Genomic DNA, 23,065 nt, shown 5'->3' with positions numbered 1-23,065 from the left:
GTGCTCAGAAACCAACAATGAAATCAGACCCATCTAGGCCGCCCACTCCGAGCAGTGGCGGCCCGAGCGTTTATATGCACGATAAGCTGGTTCCTCAATCAAACATGCCGTGCCTTTCAACGCTTATTGCACCCTACGCTCCAAGAACGCGGCCTTCTCGTACTTCCCACGCCTCCCTCCACATCATAAAAAAAAAAAAAAACAAGAAAAAAAAAACACGGAAGAGCGTTTAGATTGTCAAGCCAAAATGTCGCGCGCATGCTCTGATGAACTAGTAAAAGGCCGTGACTACGTTTAGCTTCTAAGAGACCACTATTAGTCAAACCAGAAGGATGGAGAACCGCCAATATTTGGTTTTCACCGAGAAAACGACTTTGCGATTTCCCCGTGTCCGTTTTTTTTTTTTTTTTTTTTTTTTTTTTGGTTGGGTTAAATAAACTACGTTTCCGCGCCATCGCCGAGGAACTGTGCTTAATCTATGGTTATCGAAGACTTTTGCCGAATATGAGGATGGACGTCAAACTTCGAGGATTGCCCGATGCGACGAGCCTTCGAACTTTTAATGAAAATTCGTTGAAGTTTGGATTTTGAACAGCGTTTTCCGACCGCTAAAGATGAGGTTCAAGCGTTGTTCGGAAGAAAATCACTTATACGGCAGTTCGTTTCTTTCTTTTTTTTTTCGTTTTTTATAAACTACAAATAGAAACGCATAAACGTTTTCATGTTATCGGTAGTTTGTTAATGTGAAACGAAACACCAAATAAATGGTACACCCGTCGTTTTCAATTTCCGCTCATGCGCATAACTGCTCAACTTTAGTCGATCCTTTGTCGAACTTCATGTCAAAAGTTCGGAAGAGTCGAACCTGGTTAAACTCGAATCCAGGCGGTTTCGTGATGTCCATAGTTTAATTGATCTCGAACTTTCTGATACGCTTCGCTTCGTTGACAGCCCGCAGGTGGACGACACCGCGGCCGAGGGTCGTCTCATGTACCCACCCAGCCGTGTAATTCACAAAGATTGGTATATAAGAGGATGGTAGCCATTTATGTCACCCCAACAGAATCCTATGCTTCGTGGAGCATATCATCTCTTGTTTGTTGCAGTGTTTGAGACCTCAGAGTCCCCCCAACCACCACGATGAGGCAACTCCTACTCGTCCTTCTGCTTGGATCTGCCCTCATGGTTTCGACAGAGGGGAATGGTAAGTTTGTGTACTTGCAATTTTGTGTTCCGAAGTTGGGATAAGCTGAGCTAGTTCCAGGACAGCGGTTACCTCTTCTAACCTAACCTGTTCGTAGTTAACGTGTACTTTTGACTGTCTAGCTTGACATGACAAATCCTGGATGTAGTCGAAGCTACAGGAAGTAACTCGACAAGGAAATTCCCGAGTTTTAGAGAATGGCATCGCATGTTTCACTACTAACTCCGTTTTACTTTGCCATAGACTACAGAGGATGCTAAGGTCCATCGAAATTTGTCCTTCGGAGAAACCTCAGCGACACGCTTGGCGCCTAGTCACGTGATCATTTCAGAGCACTAGATTGGCTGGGATGGCCAGTAGCGGCCGTCGCACTCCACCGTAAGGAGAAAACGAGTAGAGGCTCCAATAAGCTAAAAAGCTTAGCTCAATATTTTCTACCATCCAATTTGTTTTTTGTTTTTTCTTTCAACCCACTGATCTCTATGTCTATTTGCTGGATCGCGTTTGACCAGCTCCTCCTATGGACCGGAATGCGGTCACTGGCGGCCATCTTTAGGTAGAGTTATATCATCTCTAGCCATCATAGTAATATGGCGGACAGCGCAATGGCGGCAGTCTGCCATAAAATAGCCGTAGATCTAGTACACGGTACCGTGGGTGACATTTCGTGCTTGATTGAAGTTGTTGGATGAAGCAGATTCTTGAAACCCGGCGTGAACGGTAGGCTCATCTTTGAGGACCCGGCAAAAGTTCTACGAAAGCGCAGCACCGGGGGAAAGCAGCGCAGCTCGCATCAAAAGCAGACTCCGTACCGTCGTCTGCTTTCGATGCTTCTTTCGATGCGACTTTCGATACGTGCTGTGCTGCTTTTCTCCCGGTGCTGCGATTTCGTAAAACTTTTACCAGGTCCTCAAAAACCGGACTACTGTTCACGCCGGGTTTCAAAAACTTGTTTCGTAAAATAATTTTAATCAAGCACGCAATATCACCCACGCCATTTTGACCGCAGCCTGCCAACCCACCTGCCAAAACGCTATCTGCCATGGATGGATGATAGCGGCTGCAGCAGCTTACATTGGCTAGAGGTGATATAACTCTACCTAAAGATGGCCGCCAGTGACCGCATTCGCGGAGCGGGCAAACGCGATCCAGCAATTGTCATAGAGATCAGTGTTTCAACCAATCTGACATGACCTAACCTAACCTAGCGTATCCAATATATGCCTGATCGATCCGACTTTATCTGTCCTTATACTAAATAGGCCTTTCTTAACCAAATCATTCCTAAGTAAGCCTTACCATCACCTTTAACTAAGCACCATAAGGTACTCGATTAAAATAGAAGTGTTGACGACAAACGTAGAAGCGCATTCATAAACTTATACGACAATTTGCTGGATACCGATCCCTGCTTGCGTAAAGTCAGCAGGTTGAAGCGTTGCAGAGGCTCGTTTGCCTTTGAAAACCCGTCGAAATTTTAGCGAAAGTCCAGCTCCACAGGAACAAGGCATAACTCGTCGAACGCAAGTCTCGCGGTCAGTCGGCGTTATCAAAGGTCATGTCTTGGAACTTCAAGTGCCGCATCTCTGTGACTTCGCACGCTCGGATACCGATCAAGAATCGACGTCGTGTGAACATGTTACCCCTTCGGGAAAGTTTGGAAGCTGTGTCGCGCGTACCGTAATACAGCCCTTTCTGCATACACATTCGTCACACAGGTCTGGATCGTCCAGTTGTTCTGGCAAGTTGCTGTCACTGATCAGCGGTTGTTATCAATAAAAATACAATCAGTGGTTGCTATCATACGCTATCAACCATGGCTATGTTCGAAATCTACTCTAATGAACCCGAATTACTCAAGCCACAACACAGGTTGAGCAAGGCAGTGGAGCAGCGCTGAACTGGAGGTATAGTTTTTGAGCGCCACTTAATCAAACTCGTTTCTAAGCCACGAGCGCCGCAAGTTACATGTGCATTTATCGTTGCAAAGTTAAGCGCTGCTTCAGAGGCACATACACCTTCACAGAAGCTGCACTCGGCGAAACTTACCCGAAGGGTCAACACATCCACACGGCGTCGATTTTTGATCGGTATACTGGCGTCCGAAGTAACAGAGGCGCAGCTCTTGCGTGCCGCATCGGCGACCAGATGAGCAAGCATCAGCTATACCAAATCTAATCAGAAATAAGGATTTAAACACAATGTTTTTAAGTATTCATTTTTCCCTCGGGCAATTCAAGATTGGAATTCACTGTCAAATAAAACTGTTACGTTTTCATCAGTTACCAGTTTTGATAACGCACTCCATCAGAGATATATTTAGGTCGCATTTCGGGTGGTTATTCATTGTGTATATCAAAAACCTTCTACTCCCGCTAAGGCTTTCAACTGAAGGCCGCAGTATCAATTAAATAAATAAATGTCTTCCGAACACGCCGCCTCGACGACGAGTTGTGCTTTTTTCTTGTGGTGTCCGTTTTCGTAAAAATATCCTTAATAGTGGTACGTCATCCGTATGGCATCAAGCATGGCTTCTGGGCGGCGCCGACTTGCTGCTGCCTAGTGTAGATCGTCTGATAGTGAAGCCTGAATAGATGGATGGATGATAACGGCTTTACCCTTTGTAACGGGCGGTAGCTTGCTCCACCTAGCCTAAAAACAATAACAAAAACATGATTTCCCCTTCCAAAAAAATTCGTTTCTCTAACTATCATGATGTCATGAACATGATCGCCAGGCAGACCTTTGGGGGATCGGGCAAAAACTAAAAACATAAACAAACGCCTCCGCTCCTCACCGAGGCAGTCGCCAATTTTAGACTAACTTTTGACAGTAGCCACGCGGGAGGGAGTCCTAATTTTCCTCTGTCCCGTCTGTTTCCCAGCTGTGCTAGATAGTTGTACTCAGTTCAATGTTCCCTATAAAATTTCCACCAGCGCTGCAACCTAATCTTCGTTTCGCCAATACTCCCTGCTAAGGCGTGCCCACAGTTGAAAGACTGCAGCCCCCACAACGCCTAGTGGCTCCAATTAGGCTAGTCTGGGGTTAGTCTGGCCACCCGGTGGCCAGACTAGCTTTTAAAGCTTGATCACTTGCAGACATGTATAAAGCTTGTGAGTTCGTGTGCCTCCTTCTGGAATAACGTTTCTTTGTCGGTGGTCTCCGCGTGCCGCGACCAGTGGACGCCATCCTGGAGATCTTAAGGGACCTGGTGCGCCAGATGGTTCCGAATCCGGATATGCAGCAGCAGTTCCTGGCCAAGATCGACGGGGCCAGGGGGTGCCTCGAGGTGGCCAAGGGAATAAACCCCGACGTCGTGAAGAAGGTATACGGCGGTCAATGACGGGACGAGTGAGCTATGAGTCGTGCAAAAGTTTGGGCAGCACACAAAAAGAAAGGATCGCACAAAAAAGAAAGGAAAAAGAAAGGATCAATAAAATGCTAGAGACCTGTAATCGTTGAGAGCTTAAGAAACGGAAGTCGTGTACGAGTCTCGAACAATATATTTGGGTCCGGAGTGAATGATACTGAGAGACTAGCCGATGAGGACACCGATGAATTAATCGCGAAGCAAGAAGTCCAGCATTTCTACAGTCGGTGACTAGAGTGGACGCGTACAGAATGCAACGTGGTTTAACGAAAAGACGATCGCTACACTTAGTTGCGTTTTACTTCGCTCCCAGAAGGGAGAAGATGTTGGCACATGTGGCGAAAAATGCTCATTCTGAACGAACCGACACGCGGAATATAATTTGATGTTGTTCATTTCTATGCCTGAGAAAAAGACGACCGAGCTCCGAACTGCTGTTCGCGCTAGTGGCTAGATTTCCCTTAAAATAGTGGCTATAGATTGCCCCAAAAATTGAAAGAGTAAGGTATATAAAAAATTATTTTATTTTTATGAATGGTTGGAATCATTGATAACTCACTGAAACCACCAATGTCTGACGTAAAAAAAAACTGGTGTACACGGCGACTTCTAGAACAATAATAATAATCAAAAACATTTATGTCCGCCTCGCTTCAATCTTGTCCCGAACTTCATTGTATTTTATTTTACTATCGTAATCTCTAATTTCACGCCGTCGCAATAAGTGGACCGAGACAGGCAATTCTCCCCTCACAATATAAACCCCTCTTTCACTCACTCCCTCGAATGGTCGGTGGTACATTCACTTGCAGTTCTTGGTTAATCATAGTACACGAACACTGTACACCCATAATCTATGCTGGTCGTTGACCTTGAAGTTGTGCTCCAATGTTCAGCGATGCTGACATGGAGCTTAGCTTACACTAACTGACAGGTTAAAAAAAGTATTACAGAAGGACGCTTAAGCTTCGCCTTTAAGGGTAAAACGCGATAGATAAACACATACCGTATTTTCCGGACTATAGTCCGCACACGGTGTATAGTCCGCAGAGGCAAATTTGGGGTCAAAAATGAAAGCTTTTGCTTAGATAGTCCGCATTCGCTGCATAGTCCGCACCCAGTGCATAGTCCGCACCTGGTGCTTAGTCGACACGAAATTCTTCTCATACGCGGCACACCTTGACATATGTATGTTTTCTTAGCTTACAAAAAAGGCCTATAATATACATAAATTAGCAATAACATACTCTTTTATTCACAAAATCCGTCTCGTCTCGTCATAATCAACGACATTGAAAAACATAATTCCTGTATAGTCCGCACGCGTAGATAGTCCGCACAGCCAGAAATTTCAACTTTTAAACATGTATAGTCCGCGGACTATAGCCCGGAAAATACAGGTAAACTCCCTATCGTTCCCAAGCCCTGCGTGGCGTTGTCAGTAGCCTGCCTGACTCACAACCGATGGTCGTGAGTTCGAATCCCGCCTAAATATGCTTCAAATTGTTTGCTTTAAGACAAATGAAAGACTTTATAAAGTAAAATCAAACCAGCGGCGACCTTTCATTAGCATTACATTATACGTTTTAATCACTTCCATTCCACTCGGGACGTTACGTTTCACGGGAGCGTTGTGGGTTGTTTGACATTCCCGCCCATGGTCATGTGGCTATGGCGTCATGACCCTATCGACCAATCAGGATTTTCCCCTCCTACCGACGCCGCCATTCACAATTCTTGCTTCGTGATTTCTTCGGCGTTGTTATCGGCCAACGCCGTAATGTAATCGGCTCTGGGTCGACAATAAGACGATCGGGAAGATTGTGAAGTGGTTGCGTATCTTTCAGCTCATGGACGGCATCATGCCCACCGCGGCCACCTGCGCAGTCCAGACTGCTGGAATATCCGACATCGCTCAAAGAAAGAGCCTCGTAAGTGCCCCTAATATCCTATATGTCACCATAATGCATAATTAATTTACCCGGGGGAACTGCCGATGATCTTTTCGGTTGCAATTTAGTGTGCAAGAAATATCCTGCAGGCGTGAAACAAAAAAAAAAAAAAAATAATTAGCATAAGAGATGAGGATGATCTTCACGGGGAAAACTCAAAAGAAACGCATTTTTTCGCCGTGATTAAAAGAAAAGTAACTCGGTAAAAAGTGGACAGCAGGGTTATTTCTTAGAGCTTCACCTGTCCAAACTCCAGCGTCAAACTGCAATCAACGTCACCCGCGTTATATCATTTTCCTTTTTGTCGTTTCTTTCTTTATTTACCTTTATTCCCTGTTCCCCTGCCACCAGTAGAGGATATATCCAGATAGGAGAACAGGCTCAGGCAAACGTCCTCTTCGTCATTCCATTATCTCTATCTATCTCTCTCGTTTCCTTTCATCTTGTCCACCGAGCGTCTTGCAGTGGATGTTACCAGGGGTTTCTCCAGGAATTAAAATTAGGAAGGGTGCCTAATTTTTTTAGGGTGTGTGTGTGTGAGGGGGGGGGGGGGGGGGGGTGATTAGAAGGGCGCATTGGAGTAGAGGAGCCGTTACGAATTAAGGGGTGCCTTCAGAAAAACAAGAGGGTGGAGGGTGGAGGGAAATCACTGGATGTTACTATCTCAAACGTCTACCACTTGCTTGCCTGCGTCTAATTCTTTTGTTATTTTGCTGCTTATGCTTTCATTGGCCTCGGCGCGCAATAAAGGGTATTATTCTGAATCTAACTGCATGACTAGTTTGGAGAAGATGTCTCACTATCTTCATTACCACGTTGGCTTTCTTCAAAGGAAATCTTATAGTTACCTGTTATTCAAGTGGAAAAAAATGCTCCAATTAGAAATGTTTAATAATATCCGGCCTTGATGGTGAATGTCTTAAGTTCCGGGATGTGTTTTGAGCACGACTTTCTCGCTTCTTTTTTATTTTAGAAATTAAATAGCGTTTGTTTGTGCATGAATTGAGATGTGTAACAAATAAGCAATAGTTTATTGTCTTTTTGTGCATGCCCTTGCATTGGCTCCTTTTTTCTTTTCTTCACGGGAACGAGATTTTTCAAATACTGTATTCAATACTTAAAAAAAAAAAAAAAAATCCTAGCAGCTAACTACTTATAACCCCGAAAATCCTGAGCCTGAGACCGACATTAAACCTTTTGTGTTTTTGTCTCTTTTTTAATATGGTGAATAATATCGGGTTTATTTTAATTTTATGCCCTTTAGAAGTAAGTTAGCTTTGTGCATTTCTACGTGAAGGATTATTCCGGCCATGTGCACGGTTTTTGATTATAATCTGATTTTATATAATGTAACGATCGAAAGCTCTAGACTCCAAAAATATGAGGTTGGGAATACTCGGTACCATTTGAGATCTTCAGAGAAGGTTTCAAGGATAAGCCTCTCAAAACAAAGGGAACTGATCGTGATGGTTGCGTTAGTCGTGCTTTGAAAGTGCGCTGTCTAGCGAACTAGATATTTAACGAAATACAGCCCAGTGATCCCAAGGCAGCAAAATAATTTGGACAACTGCAGAAAGCGCGACACGTTGAGTTTGTTATAGCTAGCCATGATATGATAATACATTCTGTTTGAACCACCTTACAATCTATCTCTTAACGGTGGTTAGCCGTGTAGCACGCTCGGACCCAGAGCACGAAATAAGATAGCAATGGAACCCTTTCGAAATACTGCCCTCTGTTGGCAACTGTGGAATCCCTTCACAATGGCGGACTAAAACCGCAACGTCACGGCACACATTACGTGTTTGGTAGGATTAGAAGGCAAAAGTACACCGACCGAAAAATGTGCTGGGCGCAGTGGCATTGCGCTTTCGACGTTTCTGATCGAACCGTCGGCTCCGCGCTCCGATGTTCGGTATACCTTGTGTAACAACTCGCACGTTCCACGATGCCAGCTGTTCCGCCATTGTGCAGTGACTCCGACCTTCAAATAACCGGCGCGTAACTTTCAAAAGGGGGTCTACTGGTGACTTCTGCGACATCGACGGCACCTAGCGACTGGAACTAAAAACCGTAGCCGCAGGCTCACTCGCCGGCGCTTTCGCGAGAAGACAAAATATTTACGCACCTGGCGGTCTAAACACAAAGCCGTGAAAATAGGTACAGATTACAGAAAAAAGTTATACTCTCTGGGAGCTCTAACTATAAAGGATCACTGACAACCCCAACATAGATTTTTTTTTTTTTAAATTACTATTATTACTGCAAAAAACTGAAAATGATATACAGGGGTCGCCCTAAGAATGTGGAGCTGAGAACTACATGCAGAGGAAAAATGTTTTTTTTAGGAAGCTTGATTTTAAACGGCAGCCCGAACCTCGTGGAGATCCCTCCGGCCGCCTTACCCTGGAGTCCCGTCTTCCCCGCATTTACCCCACTCCTTCGCCCATTCCTCCCGCGCCCTGCCAGGGCCGAACATTCCAGCTCACCCGGATCCCTGGACGGGGGAGCGACACCGCACGGCGCGTAATCCACACTCGGGGATCGTGCGGGGCCCGTGGCCGGGGCGTGGGAGGGCACGTGATCGGTAGGGGGCGAGGACATAAAAAGGGAAGCGGGACAAGGGGGGTTCTCTTCTGAACCTGCGAACCAGACAGTGCGTGACGACGACGACGAGGAGGACGAGGAGAGGACGCTGACCACCAACGAGTGAGTTTAATTAAACGATTCTGAAAGCGCACACTGTGTGAGCGACTTCTTGGGGAGCGAGCGAGGCACGTCCCGATCGGGCGTCGATTAGGTAGCGAACCACAACCTATGACATAATTAGCGAAATGATGCACTTCTTACTGTTTTGAACGACTTTGAAACAAAAAGCAAATACTTCAAAAAGTGTCGTGTAACCTGTTCTCTCTTTCACTCTTATCGTTGATGGGCAGGCGCAAGTGCCGCCCGGCCAACCGTGAGACTTCCATCGCTCGCGGACGACGCGTCACTTTATAGGGCCTTTTTTTTTTTAGCCGTGTCAGTCGGCCTAAAATGATTTTTTTTTTAAGAAAAAGGTAGTGAATAAAACGGACGTGTAGCATTCTTTAGTGAGCGACGAGAGGGGCGATGTTGCGAAGGTGCTGCGTGAGACTGAGAGGTTATCCGAGAAATTATACGGCCCGCAAAAAAAAGAACCGTCCGAGCCGTCCTCGAATTCCCCGTCATTCGCTCCCCTCTGAACACCTTCAGCACCGAGCCGCGGGGTGCCGCCATGTTGAAAGTATGAAAAAAACCTAGGAGACGGCCGATGTTTCGTCATTAACACTTTCGGATTGTTTCTTTGTTCTTTTTTTACCGGCATTGCATTATTAACGAACAAAAAGTTAGGGCGCAAACGAGCTGGTGAAGGTTTATCAAAATGTAAGACAAACCCCCGAGACTGGGGAAAGTACGAAGGATATGTACAGACAGTCTAAATGATCGATACATTGGGTGGATGCGCGCGGTTAGCAGCATAGTCCTCGGTCGACAAATTTTTGTGAAAGGTGGGGTTGTGTGAGACTGCTTAGGACCACCGATGATGGTTGAGACTCTGTGTGTTGTGTTGCCCTTCGTCCTCTCTCCAGCCACGGCGGGTTGTTTTAAATTGTTTAGTTTCTAAACAACCATCGTAAAAAAAGAAAACGTAGGTGATGAATGACAATAATAGTGATTAGACAGGCTACTTGCGACACCTCTTAATGTTTTCCAAAATGCCTTCGTCAATTACCTACGTCATTAAAAAAAAAAAAGAAGCCAAGAGAAGCCAAATCGGTGGAGGGGGATATAAACTTTAACCGGCTCTTTCGGGCGCTAATTCCATTTTTCGAGATGATCTTTTTTTTTTTTTTTCGATACGCGCTTTTAAATAATTTGAGACAGTGAAAGAGGAAATAATATCGATCTGGGGCTTGTCAGTAGCCCTTCAAGAAACACACAGTGTATTATGTTCGCGCTTATGGCTTCGTTAACCGTTTTTCGTGATCTTATTGGTCATTTTTGGGGGGGGGGGGGGTAAGACGCTCCAGCCTCGCCACGACCAGCGTCTCTTGAGCTGGCGGAGACACTAACTACAGGTGAACTAACACGGCCAAATATCCTTACAGATGAAAGCTTGCGTCCACGAAAAAGCCGACTCTTTCGAGGTAAGCACGCCTAAACATCGTCGCAGACTTAGTAAGTGCATAGTAAATATTAAAGGTCTACTCCAACTTGCGTAAAGAAGCAAATGCTGTCAGGCACAGATAACGAGATCGATAAATTAGGTTTGTGTGCGAGGTTTGTGGCTTTAGTTCTCGTTCGGCAGATTTTTGTGGCATGTGGGGTTGCACGAGACTGCCGATAGAACACCGATGATAGTACGATATTGGTGACATGCGCGATTAAAAGCATTCGTGCTCCGGGAATAGCAAAGCACTCACTGCGACGTTTATGATGGGATTCATTCAGCTTTTTATAGACGGAAGTCGAAGTGACGTTAGGCTGTCGACTTTGACGGTGGTGGTTTACGAACGCGATGACTCCAAACATCCACCCCGCGTTGTTTTGTTCTATATCGAAACTTAGGCACCCATTTATGGTTTGAGCAGAGTCGCCGTCGACGTCGGCCTAACCGCGCTCGTTGCATTATGGGAATAATGCAAGAGGGCGTAACCGCGCGTTGCATTATCAGAAGATTTCCCCGCTAAATTTAGCGAAACAAATTTCACTAAATTTTGCCGCTAAATATATCGGGAAAAGTTTCTCGCTAGATTTAGCAGATAATTTTTCCGTAAAATTTAGCTCAAACATTTTCCGCTAAATTTAGCGGTAACATTTCCCCGCCATATTTTCCCGCTAAGTTTAGCGAGAGAATTTCCCTCCTAAATTTAGCGGGGAAAGTAAAGAAACAACACTCAGAACGTTTAACACGAATTCAAGCAAGAGAGACATAACGAAAGTCTTATCGGCACCGACATTACGATGGCCGCCCTCGCCAAGCTTTGGTTTCCGCGACGTGCCATGAAGGGCGGCAGCTTTGGCCGCGAGCCATACCTCTTCCAACAACATATGCTGCTATGATACTTTCTAGATACCTCCCCCAATCTTCCCCAGTGGTAAGGGCTTCGCTGGCGTTGGCCATGGGCGCCGATGCAGCAGGCGCCGCCATCTTTAGCTCTATTGGGGCGAACCGTCATCAGTTCTACTCCGTTTCACTTTATGTTGTATCGCAGCGAAACGCGAGCTCCGTTGGCAGCTGCCCTTAATGCGAGAGACCTTGCGCCACCGAGATGTGCCCCAGAGCAAGGAGCTCGCACTTGTAGCCTTTCCTGGGGTACATCATAAGGTGAAATACAGTAATGTAGGCCAACTCAATTGAACTCAATGATTGTTAGCGGCTTAATGACAGTTGGCGTCGCATGTAACTCCGGCCAATCGCGATTCAGTCAACTGTCGGTGGCTCAATGACAATTAAGAGCGCTAGTGTAACTAGGGTAAAAAAATCGGCATTCTGTTCCCCGATCTGCTAGTGGGCGCCGCCATCTTGGTGCTTTGTGCAGAGTAGACGCAACTGTCAATCGCAACAGTTAAAAAAACAAAAACAAAAAAACGCGACTTCCTCAGCTTTAGAAGCGGCATTAGGAAGCTCGGGTGATATCGTTTTGCTCGGTCGCGAACTGTTTTTTTTACATTTCCGGCGGACGGAAGAGCGACGTTTCCTGCGATTTCAGATAAAGCTTTCAGATAACTGACCACCATGATTTGAAGCGCCAAGATGGCTCGAGGGTCGTTAATCTAAACCGTAGCAGCGTATTCTGTAGCGCCATACGTGGGACCTTTCTCTCTAGGTTATTATATTAGCTCTATGTCCCGGCGTCTCATCTCTAGTGTATCCATGCAGCGCTGCCTATAGCGTGCGTCAGCGTCGCAGGCAGCGCGCCGCGGGGTGTCTCACAACGAGCACTATGCTATGCGAAGTGCAAGTTCGTCTGCTTATTTTGCAGGGGTTTGTGCTGACGTCAGAACGCCGAGCTCTGATTGGCTCTGATTGAACTATAGTGGGTAGACCTCAAGGCAGCTTGCTTCTGACGTCACCACAACCCTTGCAAAAGAAGCAGACGAACTTGCGCTCCGAATAGCACGCGGCGACGCCAAGACGGACGCGTCTGCCGTTCAGCGGCGTGTCTCGTTGGACTTCGGCGTGTTCGCCGCTAGGGGTCGGGTCGGGGATCCACGAATGATGACGTCATGTCCAGGTTTGGCTAATTTCTTTTTCTGCCTGTAGACGTCAAGCGGCATGACCGACGCCGAGCTCGTTAAGTTTGATATGGCTCGGGTGAGTTCGACTCTCCGATCGTTTCAAGGCCAAAACACTGCCTATAATGTTATATTTTAGTCATACTAGTGTGGTATACATGTGAAATAATCGGAATACAAATCGCTTTTTTCATTGATGTGTAAATTAATAAAATTTAAAATTTTTAGTCTATGAACCGTACACGGTAATTCGCGTAAACAGTGTTTTTAGAGCGCAGCTCTTAGGGGCCCGTTTCCAGCCTGAGCGGCGTCGGCGTCGGCGTAACCGGGGGGGGGGGGGGTCACGTGACCCCCCCCCCCCCCCGAGGTCACGTGACCCCCTCCGAGGTCACGTGACCCCCCCCCCCCCCCCCCCCGAGGTCACGTGACCCCCCAGGTCACGTGACCCCCCCCTCCCCCGAGATCACGTGACCCCCCGGGGTCACGTGACTACCCGCAGGTGACGTGACCCCCCTCAGTACCCTTCCCTACTCCTCCTCAAGAGCTGCGCTCCAATTCGGCGTTACAGGGATTTGTAAACGGCTTTCATTTTTTTTCTTTTTTTTTTAGGGGTGAGGGACGTTTATTTAGGTAGTTATCAGCCGACAAAAAAGAAGAGATATAGGAAATTTCTGTTTTTATTTAGATATAAGCAAGTTATGCTTTGTTTCGGTTTTATATACGCTGATTTTTAAAAAAATTAATTGAGGATCAATACTTTCGCGAGCTGTTTAGTGTCCGTTTGTTTTGGCTAATGTAGTTACATTTTTGCGATAAAATCATCCACTAATTCATTAAAATATATTTTTATCGAACAAATTCTAATCGTTAAGCGATTGCTTTCTGTTTTGGTGATGTAAACAGACCGGGTTTCTGGAACCGTTGACGGCACGTTAGCGCTCGTCTAGGGTGCGTTGCGAGCTGTAAGCTGATATACACGTGAGACAACGCATTTTCAAGTGGGATAGCATTTATTTTAGGTCCCCCCGTTCCCCCTTGGAAAATCCTAGTCATCGGAAAGAAACACGTGCGGGGGCGTGGAAGAGTGAGATACACAAACCGTCCTCTTCCGCACGCGCGGGTCGCGAGAAAAGACGCAAACTGGACGTGCCGCAGTCTTCGCAATGCCTGGCAAGAGGGAGGAGAGGACTAAGATGGCGGAACAAAAGCGACAACGTACAGAGCTTGACGTGCCAGCGAGACACCGGGGGACAGAGAGGGAGCGAGACGTTCGATTAGGGATAGAAAAGCGATGCGGGCTCGGTCTGCAAAGACGCGAGGTCGTGCGAAGAAAGGCAAAGCTAGCAATGCGGGCTCGCATTTCGGCGTCGTTTGTAGCGAAACACCCCAAAATACACAGCCCCGTTGTTGCTGTTGTTTTACTACAGGGGTGACAAAGTCGACAAACTAGATAAGGAAAACACCGATACTTGGTATTTTTTAGCAAAAAAAGAAAAGAGAAATTCAATAATAAAGATCAGTTTTGGTCGCAATTGTTTTCTCGATTTCATGTGTGAATATTGGTGGAGCATAAGAAAGACTGTTTATTTTGAAGTCGGTATTGTTAAAAATGTAATTCGATTAATCAATATTTCATCGTGGTATTTGTTTTTGTTTCGGCGTGAATTATTGTTAACATGTATATATATATATATATATTTTTTTTTCTTTTTTACAGAAATGCTTGGAAGAGAAGTTTCAAGGTTGAACATCGCCGGCTTGGTTCCTGCCAAATTATTTGGCGTGTTGTAGAAATAGGCTTCACCAACAATAAAATACTGACGAATTATCAAATAGACTGGAGCATGTTATATGTTTGAATTTATATATAGGGGTGCCAGCGATCCCAAGTCTGGCTTTTAAAATCGGTATAAATATCGGTGTCTGCACGTAGCAGTCTAAAATCTCCATCGAAGGTACGTTTTTGTTCTTCTTGTCTTACGAAATTTCAAGGCGTATCGTAATATCTCAAAAGATATTCCACCCAAAAAGCGTAAGCAAATCCGATGAATATGACGAATAAGCTAACTTTCAAAGTGCAACTATAAAAAAAAAAAAAAAAAAAATTTTCAAGTTTGATTTTTACATTGAAGGGCGTTGAAGTATAGACAACTGCCCTTTTCAGTCAGCAATTTTTGCCTATCTCCCACGATAGCTAACCCCATTTCGGCCGAGGTCACCCTTGGCAAAGGCACCGCAGTTACTAAAATAAACAATCTTTCGGTGTTTTTTTTTTGTGTGTGTTTTTTTAATAGCAAGTTATGTCAAAAATATAGGTGCGTTAGTTTTATTTTATTTGTCTTTTTTTTTTTTTGGGGGGGGGGGGGAGTGGCGGGGGAGGGGGAGAGACGAGGGGGGGAGCATTTGTCTGGGTATTACAGTAGCTCCCTTCCTGTAAAAAGTGATGCCACCAAACTTGCCATGGTCAAAGGCGGACGTCGACGCTGACGACCAAGTTGGTTTGGATTAGTTCTTGCGGAATCATCTCCTGACAGGCGAAGCAAGCAGACGACAATGTCGACTGCTTTTGACTGATCGCGATTTCCATTGGGCTACACCGCCACCGAGCCAGGTTTCCCGCAGTGCAGCTAAAATACGACACGGCTCGCTTGCGGACGGCCAGAGTGCAGTTTTCAATGGACGATGAAAACCCCACACAGGTGATGATGATCATGATGACGACGATGACGATGATAACGATGATGATGATGCAGCTCCTTCTCTTAGAGACGGGCAAGCTCGAACCAGGATCATACCCAAGCCTGGGGGTGTGCGAATCTTAATGTTCCATGAGGTGGATCTTCCTCCACCTCCGCGTCTACTATTGCGTCATCTATGTAATGACGTGCGGACTGAACGAGAGTGGAGACCGCAAGGACCTTGCAGCATGCTCGTCTCAGCCACCCGAACGTTGTGGCTGGATGTTGACCAGGAAAGCGACGGGGTGCAGCAGTTCTGAGTTGTCACACCGCATATATTGTTCAAGGCAGTGCATCACAATGTATTTCCAAACTTCTTCAGGAATAATCTGGAATTTCCTCTTGAGGGCTTAAAACCGGCAATAATTGCAAGCACATGAATCGCATTGCATCGAGTTGGAGGGGGGTGCAGAATCCAGTCGGAGAAAACGGACCCCCACGAACTCGTGATGCTCATGTCGCAGCGATGGATGAATAACCCCACACCGCAAGGCTTTTCTCTGGCGTAAAAAAGGCGTGGCAGCGAAATCAGAACAACAACCCATTTCCTGATTGGGCGCCGCCATATATTGGGCTGTAATCAAACCGGCCGATTTTCTTCGGTGCGCCGCCATTTGCCACCCGTGCCCATGGGCGTGCCGTGCGCGCCGCCAATGAGAGTCCCTTGGTGCGGCTGCCCGGGTAGCGTGCGCCTCAAGAAGATGCGATAGCCACCTGCGTGTTTAATGAGTGTCTCGTCTGCTCGCTTTTCTTAGCATGGATAGATGGATGGTAATGGCTATAGCCTTTGTAACGGGCGGCAGCTTGCGCCATCTAGCCATCCCAGAAATGCGGCGTGACAGGTTGCGAGCCTGGTGCAACCTATTTAACGAACCAAACACCGGCTGCACGTTACGTGACGTAACGACTTATCACAGCCTAATGCCAACCACAGGGTATCGACGCGTGCTCGGCGCTTCAATGGGGTGGTTCATAAATCTCTTACCAGTTTCCGGGAAACATGAAAATACACCTAGCTTTTTTTCAGTATAAAACAAGGAAATCCCTCATATGCAAGGCTTTAAAGGGCGGGTACAACAATTTCCGAACTTCGGTCAAAAATTTGTGAAAGTTGCCCTCTGACATTTCTGAAGCAAAGAACAAAAACCGTTTTTTACTGCGTGTCCTAGTTGTTCTGTAACAAAATCGACAAACATTGGCATTTCTGGCACCCCTCAATTCATTCCCAGTCTTCAGGGTCACACCTGGTCGCACTCGTAGTGACGTAATTCGAGGTGCCGTGTAGCTTCCCGTGTGCTCTCTCGGAGGACGCTTCCTCTCCCTATCTCTGCTGACATTAGCGGCCGTTATGCTGCAGCTTAGTGCCGAGCGAGGTCACGAAAGCTTCTCGACGTAGTTCCTTCGGCTGCCACTCGCGGCTGCAGGTGGGGGAAAAAGCTCGACTTTTGCTTTGTGAATATGCAGCGGAATCGCGACATTTATTAATCAAAGAGATGTTTACTTTATCCTCCGGGACACGATAAACAACGTAAAAATGACGAGAGGCAATTTTTTAAATCTTACAATCGTTGCACCCCCTTTTTAATGATTTTATTTGACTGGTTATGTATGACAAGACAGCTCATGATTAACTCGACTTCTGCTCCTCCTGCTAGTCTTCATCGATTGTACTTCTTCCCGTTACAAATTATCAAACATTTATTTAATGAGGAACTGTCAAACTCCGTGAAATATGAAACCACTCATAGTTCACACAAAACCTGCAGCATATATCATTCACGTTCTTCTGTGGACCCACCATTTGTGTAATGCAACCTGAAGCGGGTTTATAAGAGAACAAAGTGAAGAGTAGTTATAGAGCAACCATGTAGTAAGATGTTGCAACTAACTTCGCGCGTAAATATATATATTTTTTCACGATGCAATATTTCGCTTATGCGACGACGTATGAGGGGGCAATCTTTAAGGCGTTGATGGCCACTGCATGAAGTTCTTTCTTTTTTTGAGTTTCGCTTTTTTCAAGAATGCTGCTAGCAATTGTATATTTCGGAAATATTGACAGCCAAAAAGTTTGAAAAATGCGGATCCTGTGAGCTTCTATGAATTATACATCCTTCACACGATCGTAAGGGTATACGTTTTGCTAAGGAACCCTCGCGAGCTGTCGCGTTGCACGCCACTCAAGAACGCGAGCTTAATCACCGATTGCAAAGGGACCGTCGTTTTTGATTGGGGTGTTAGAGGGAATAAACCCACCAGGAACGAGAATCACAAACTCTGGCACATTTCTCAAGATCGAGTAAAGCCCATTAAACACACCAATAACTTGAATCCAATCCACCGTCCCTTTCGACTCAACAAGGTTTACCTTCCGGAGCAAACGTTCGCAGCCCTTTTTGTTTATGTTTTACCGCAATTTTCCACTGCTGTGTAAACTCGTTGCTAAGAATGAACTACCCCAATTTTCGCGAGCGGGTATAATAGATGCTACATTTGGAGTCCCATCGCTTCGAATCTGTAACAGTACCTGCTATAGACTGTCGACAGCGAGAGTTCGCGGTGGCGAAACAATTTTCAATGGAAACCGCGGGTTACTTTAGCGTGTTTTATATGTAAATAATTGAAGACGTCGTCTGTATATGCATTAGGTCGATCGAGGCAAGCCAGTGTAAATTTGGGAGGTAAAGAACGAGGACGAGATTCGAGTCGCGATTACACAGTACGCGGCATCGGTGTCCACGGGGACTTGTTAATCCGATTCCAAAGTGTCGTCACGCATCATGTTACCAGTGCTCTTAGTACACGCGCCGGCCAACCTTTCTGAGATTTGGTGTCTCGGGAAGCTTAGAAGACGTCCAGTGTCTTCGGGAACGTAGACGAATTGACGAAGTCTCGGATTTCCTGCAGGCCAACCTGTCAGCCAGCCTTAAAGGGACCATGAAGACGATTTGTGAGGTCAGTTTAACGATTGAAATAGATGGCAGGTGTTTTCTAGGTGATGCTGACAAAGCTTTAGTCCGAAGTCGTGCTGGCGCGCCGCATAAATTAATTTAGCAGGTCCAGGAAACTTCACACTAGGACCGATGACAGCGACGCCCGAAACCGTGAAAAAATCCAGCTTCTAAGTCACGTGGAGAGTGAAACACGTGTAGGCTTGCCAGGCGATTGGTTAAAGTGAACGGAGTCCAGTTTGACCAGGATTACTTCAATAGAAATGAAATACTATTTCAGTCCGAGGAAGCGTGGGCTGAAAATACTGAAAAGCCGAGCGCCTTTCACTCGCGAATAAAACCTAGTCACACATCTGCGTGGGTTGCGTTCGCATGCAACCGAAACGACCGTAACGACAAAGTCACCGGGACAGGTGTTCGCCGTACACAGCGTGGCAAGCGATAAAGGTGGTAGCTTCGCGAACCACACCGTGAGTCGCTGTTGTTGCGGTGTTTTGGTCGGTACGGTCATTTCGGTTGCATGCGAACGCAACCGTTGCAAATGTGTGAACCAGCCATTATGGGCGAGAACTGACTTATAAAAGCGTTAAGCGTGGCAACAATACCTCGGCAAACCTCTTTCATGAGGGTCCCCACTCACCTTCACTCACCGTCTTCTTCACAGATGAGGTGAGGATGAGTAAGTTTACGAACACCGAAAATTCATGAGTGTGAGTGTGAGTGAGGATCGTGAGGTCGTGATTGGTGTGAGCGCCTGAGGGCTGTGAGGGCTGTGAGGGCCGTAAGGGTTGTGAAGACCGTGAGTCCTGAGGGGCATGAGTGCGTGAGGGGCGTAAGGGCGGTGAGTGCGTGGGGGCCGTGAGGGTTGTGAGGACCGTGAGTGCGTAAGGTTCATGAGTGCGTGAGGGGCGTAAGGGCGGTGAGTGCGTGAGGGGCTTGAGTGCGTGAGGGCTGTGAGGGACCGTGAGTGCTTGAGGGGCATGAGTGCGTGAGGGGCGTAAGGGCGGTGAGTGCGCGCGGGGCATGCGTTCGTGAGGGCCGCGAGGGTTGTGGGGACCGTGTGTACGTGAGGGGTGTAAGGGCCGTGAGGGCGCTAAGGGGAGTAAGGGGCATCAGTTCATGAGGGTTCTGAGCTCAAATGACGCGCTTGCGTTTGCGTGTGGGGCTTGTGCGAGGCGATGAGTTCTCTGTGAGGCCTTGTGGGGTTTGTGCGAGACGATGAGTTCTCTATGAGGCCTGATTTCGCTCGAAGGTGTAGAGAATTCGTGAGGGGTCGCGCGGGTATTGTGACCTCTCCCGGCATCTCCCTGGAAGTGGGGTCGTCGCTCGCCTCGCGACAATATCGCCGCGCGGATGCTTGTTGCTGTTTAATTATTGGGTAACGGGTGAGAAAGAAGGAGTTAGTGCGAGCTAAGGCTCGCTGCTTGGCGCTATTTGATAGCGCGGTTTGTGCAACTAGCGCTTGGTTGGCCGTTTTCTTCGGTACGTTTGAGGGAAAAATGGAAGCTGGGTCGGAATGGTCGGGAGCTCGCTCGCTGCTGGTTGGCGGCGGAGGAAAAGCGGGCGCGGTGCTGTACAGTGGTCAAACGGGTCGCTATCCGAGGAACTCGTAAAGATATTTGTGATAGCAGTTCTGAGCAGTCGACCATACCACGGAGGACGTTGAAAAGGAAAATCAGATCTGCTTTTCCTTGATGGGGATATAAGCTGTTCATCTGTAGGAGGTCCAAGACACTGTTACAATATGACAGAGATGTTTCGCCGCACAGACAGCGATATTTATAACTAGGTAGAAATTTATATTGCCCTCGCTCTAGCCTTAGGAGGGTAGTTTTACAACTACCATTCCATACAGGAGAGGCGTGTTCGAGTTCGGACCTTGTCAGAGAGCGGTACAGGGTTACAAACGTTGCGGGTTTTAAATACTCTAGATGTTCAATAAACAACACCGAGTGCGCGCAAAGCGCAAGAAGTTATGCAAGTTACGGGGCTATCTAATCTCAAGGAAGAGTCAAAAAGGACTCTCAAGTCCCGCACTTCACAAGCATGGCACAATACGTCTGAGCGAACACTGTATAGAAACACGTTGTTTGCGTTTTGTGACTATAGGACATGACCTTGGTTTTCGAGCTTTTTACTAGGAGACCGTTCAGTGGACACCATTTGCTAAATGAGTTTATGTCCTCTTGTAGAAACTTGCAACCTGAGATAGTTTTAATCTCCTTAAATACTTTAATATCATCAGCATATTGCAAAAAAGAGTTTACAATGCACTTACACACGTCGTTCACAAAAACATAAAAAAAGAAGCGGGCCCAGAACTAACCCCTTGGGTACCTCAGACGTGGCCCTGTACGTAAAGGAAAACGTGCTGTTCACACGAGCAACACATGCTTGATTAGACAAATAATTTTGAAAGCAGTCGTGTAGCCCTCCTCAGACACCAATACCACAAAGTTTAATGAAAGCATGCCATGGACAACCACAACAAAGGCCTTACTCAGATCAAAGTAAACTACGCCAAGCTGGCCTCTGTGGCACACAACTTTGGATGGAATGGACATAAATAAAATAAAATTTGTTGTTGTCGAACCTCCTGATACAAATTCGTGTTGGTTGGAACTTAATAACAATTTTTTTTTAACGAAAGTACAATGTTTTGTGGACTACCATTTGGAAAATCTTTGAAAATTTACACAGCAGAGAAACTTGCACCTGTAGTTTTATGCAGTGGTACGACTTCCAGACTTGTAGACTGGTACAACAACTGACTTTCTCCAGATGTCAGAAAACACTCCTGCTCTTAAAGAGTTGTTAAAAATATTATAGGGGATGGGCGTGAAAAGTTCGTGAAATGCTTTTACAAGTGCTGCTGGAATACCGCCGTAACTTGATAAAATGACAATAATAATTTTTTTTTCTTTTTTGCTCTGGAGAGAGCGGCGGCGCTACAGAAAGACAACAGCCTGTACTGCGTGTACCAAGGAGGTCCGCGGTGCCGCGTAGAGTGATGGTGATTATGTGATGACACTATATACACAAGATGAGTACGATATGATCTCCTTACCGTTGAGAAAACCGGTCCCCGAGTGTCGGTTGCTCGGTGACGGTTCAGGCAAATCAGCCAGTGCGAGCTGAGGTGACCGTCGACGGGCTATTGGACGGAGGTTCTTGATAGTATTGACCTTTCCAGAAAAAAAAAAAAAGGCTCCTGGCCGGTTCCATTTTCAGTGTTCGTGCGTATGTATGGCGCGTGATTTCCTCGCTTTCCGAAGCGACGAACATGAACGTGCTGGGCTGGGGATTTTGTAGATATGAGAGTGTCCCTTGCAGCTTGGTGGTACGGTTGCTCACATCATTGAAGGCAGCGGGCTGAAGGAGGTTGCCCAGTCGAAGCAAGCGGCTTCCACCCCCAGGGCATTTATGTTCAGGGTTTGGAACTAGCGCCGTATTCACCCGGGGCAACTTTGAATGCGAGATTGGAAGTACGAATGTCCGGGTGACTTATAGCGCCATTTAAGCAGCAAGCACTCTTTTGCGAATGTTTGCATCGCTGTTTTCTTGCCTTGTGGCACAGAAAACACTAAAGGGATGCTCTTGCTGTTTTTGTAGCGTGAATGTTGACACAAACATCCTTGATGTTTACGATTGGGAATCTCATAAAATTTGCCTGAAAGTTGAGCGAACCTTCGATAAACTTAGTTAATAGCGAGGTGCTGCCGTTCAGACACCTCTTTCTTTTTCACAGCGTCCCAGACCATTCTTCATGAAGTTGAGTTTCACCTGACTTGTGCTGAAGAGCATCAGCGTTGGTTTCGCTTGCACCGCCTCGAGACACTGGCATACCTTGCTTCCACTTATTCTCCTCCTGACCTCGGTTCCCCATCTTTTTTTTTTTTTTTTTTTTTGTCGGTGTTTGTATGTATTTCGCAAAAAAAAAAAAAAAAAGCAATCTTCTCTTAAAAATTCAGTGCCATCTGGTGGTTGATCAATAACACCTTCATATTCACCGTACGCAGCGTGAAAATCTATTTCATCGAGCACCATCACTTTCGTCCGTCAGCGGCAGTCAAGAAGGGTTCCTTTACCTCATAGCTTTTCTCGATTCGTTTCAGTTAAGATGTTGGGACTTTATTAAACCGTTAGTGTGTTCTGCGTACCTGCTTGAACACGCTTCAAAGGCTCCGGTAGAGCGCATAGCGGAAGACGGTAATGGTTTGCTAGAAGTCTCTGCTAAATCCTTTGATAAAATTCCCGTCATTAAGGGACTTTAAATCCGACTTTGTGCCAATATATTATAAACCTAAGGTTGATGCAAAGGCTGATACGGTACTCGTACCTAATTCGTGCGTAACGTTTTACTAGCGTCTCGTATATTTTTATGAAATGACATTGGGCCCTCTTGTAATCAAAATACCCACTTGTCTTATCAGTCGAGTAGGTGGTTTTCTATTTTTCTGCCCAAAACAAAGAAGACAACGAGGTGAACTTGTCACGTGAGGCGACGCGGCCATCAAGGCTGTTAGAAGCTCGCGAGCCATTGACGTTATTCGACACACAATGCAGTGAGGAGCAGGCAGCTATCG

At 46.4% G+C, this 23,065-nt stretch overlaps 1 protein-coding gene across 1 annotated transcript; it reads left to right on the top strand.

Moving 5' to 3' along the window:
• Positions 1–1,140: 1,140 nt before the first annotated feature.
• LOC120836264 lies at positions 1,141–13,039 on the top strand. The gene is made up of 6 exons (XM_042286968.1): positions 1,141–1,204; positions 4,384–4,529; positions 6,422–6,505; positions 10,660–10,698; positions 12,819–12,869; positions 13,019–13,039. Exons 1-6 carry the CDS (start codon positions 1,141–1,143, stop codon positions 13,037–13,039), a joined length of 405 nt encoding a protein of 134 aa, XP_042142902.1.
• Positions 13,040–23,065: the final 10,026 nt, after the last annotated feature.

This window comes from Ixodes scapularis, unplaced genomic scaffold, assembly GCF_016920785.2.
Source record: "Ixodes scapularis isolate PalLabHiFi unplaced genomic scaffold, ASM1692078v2 PGA_scaffold8__174_contigs__length_109621045, whole genome shotgun sequence".
NCBI classification, from domain to species: Eukaryota; Metazoa; Arthropoda; class Arachnida; order Ixodida; family Ixodidae; genus Ixodes; species Ixodes scapularis.
The sequence above is the reverse complement of the archived record's forward strand: the minus strand, read 5'-3'. Positions and strand labels throughout refer to the sequence as shown.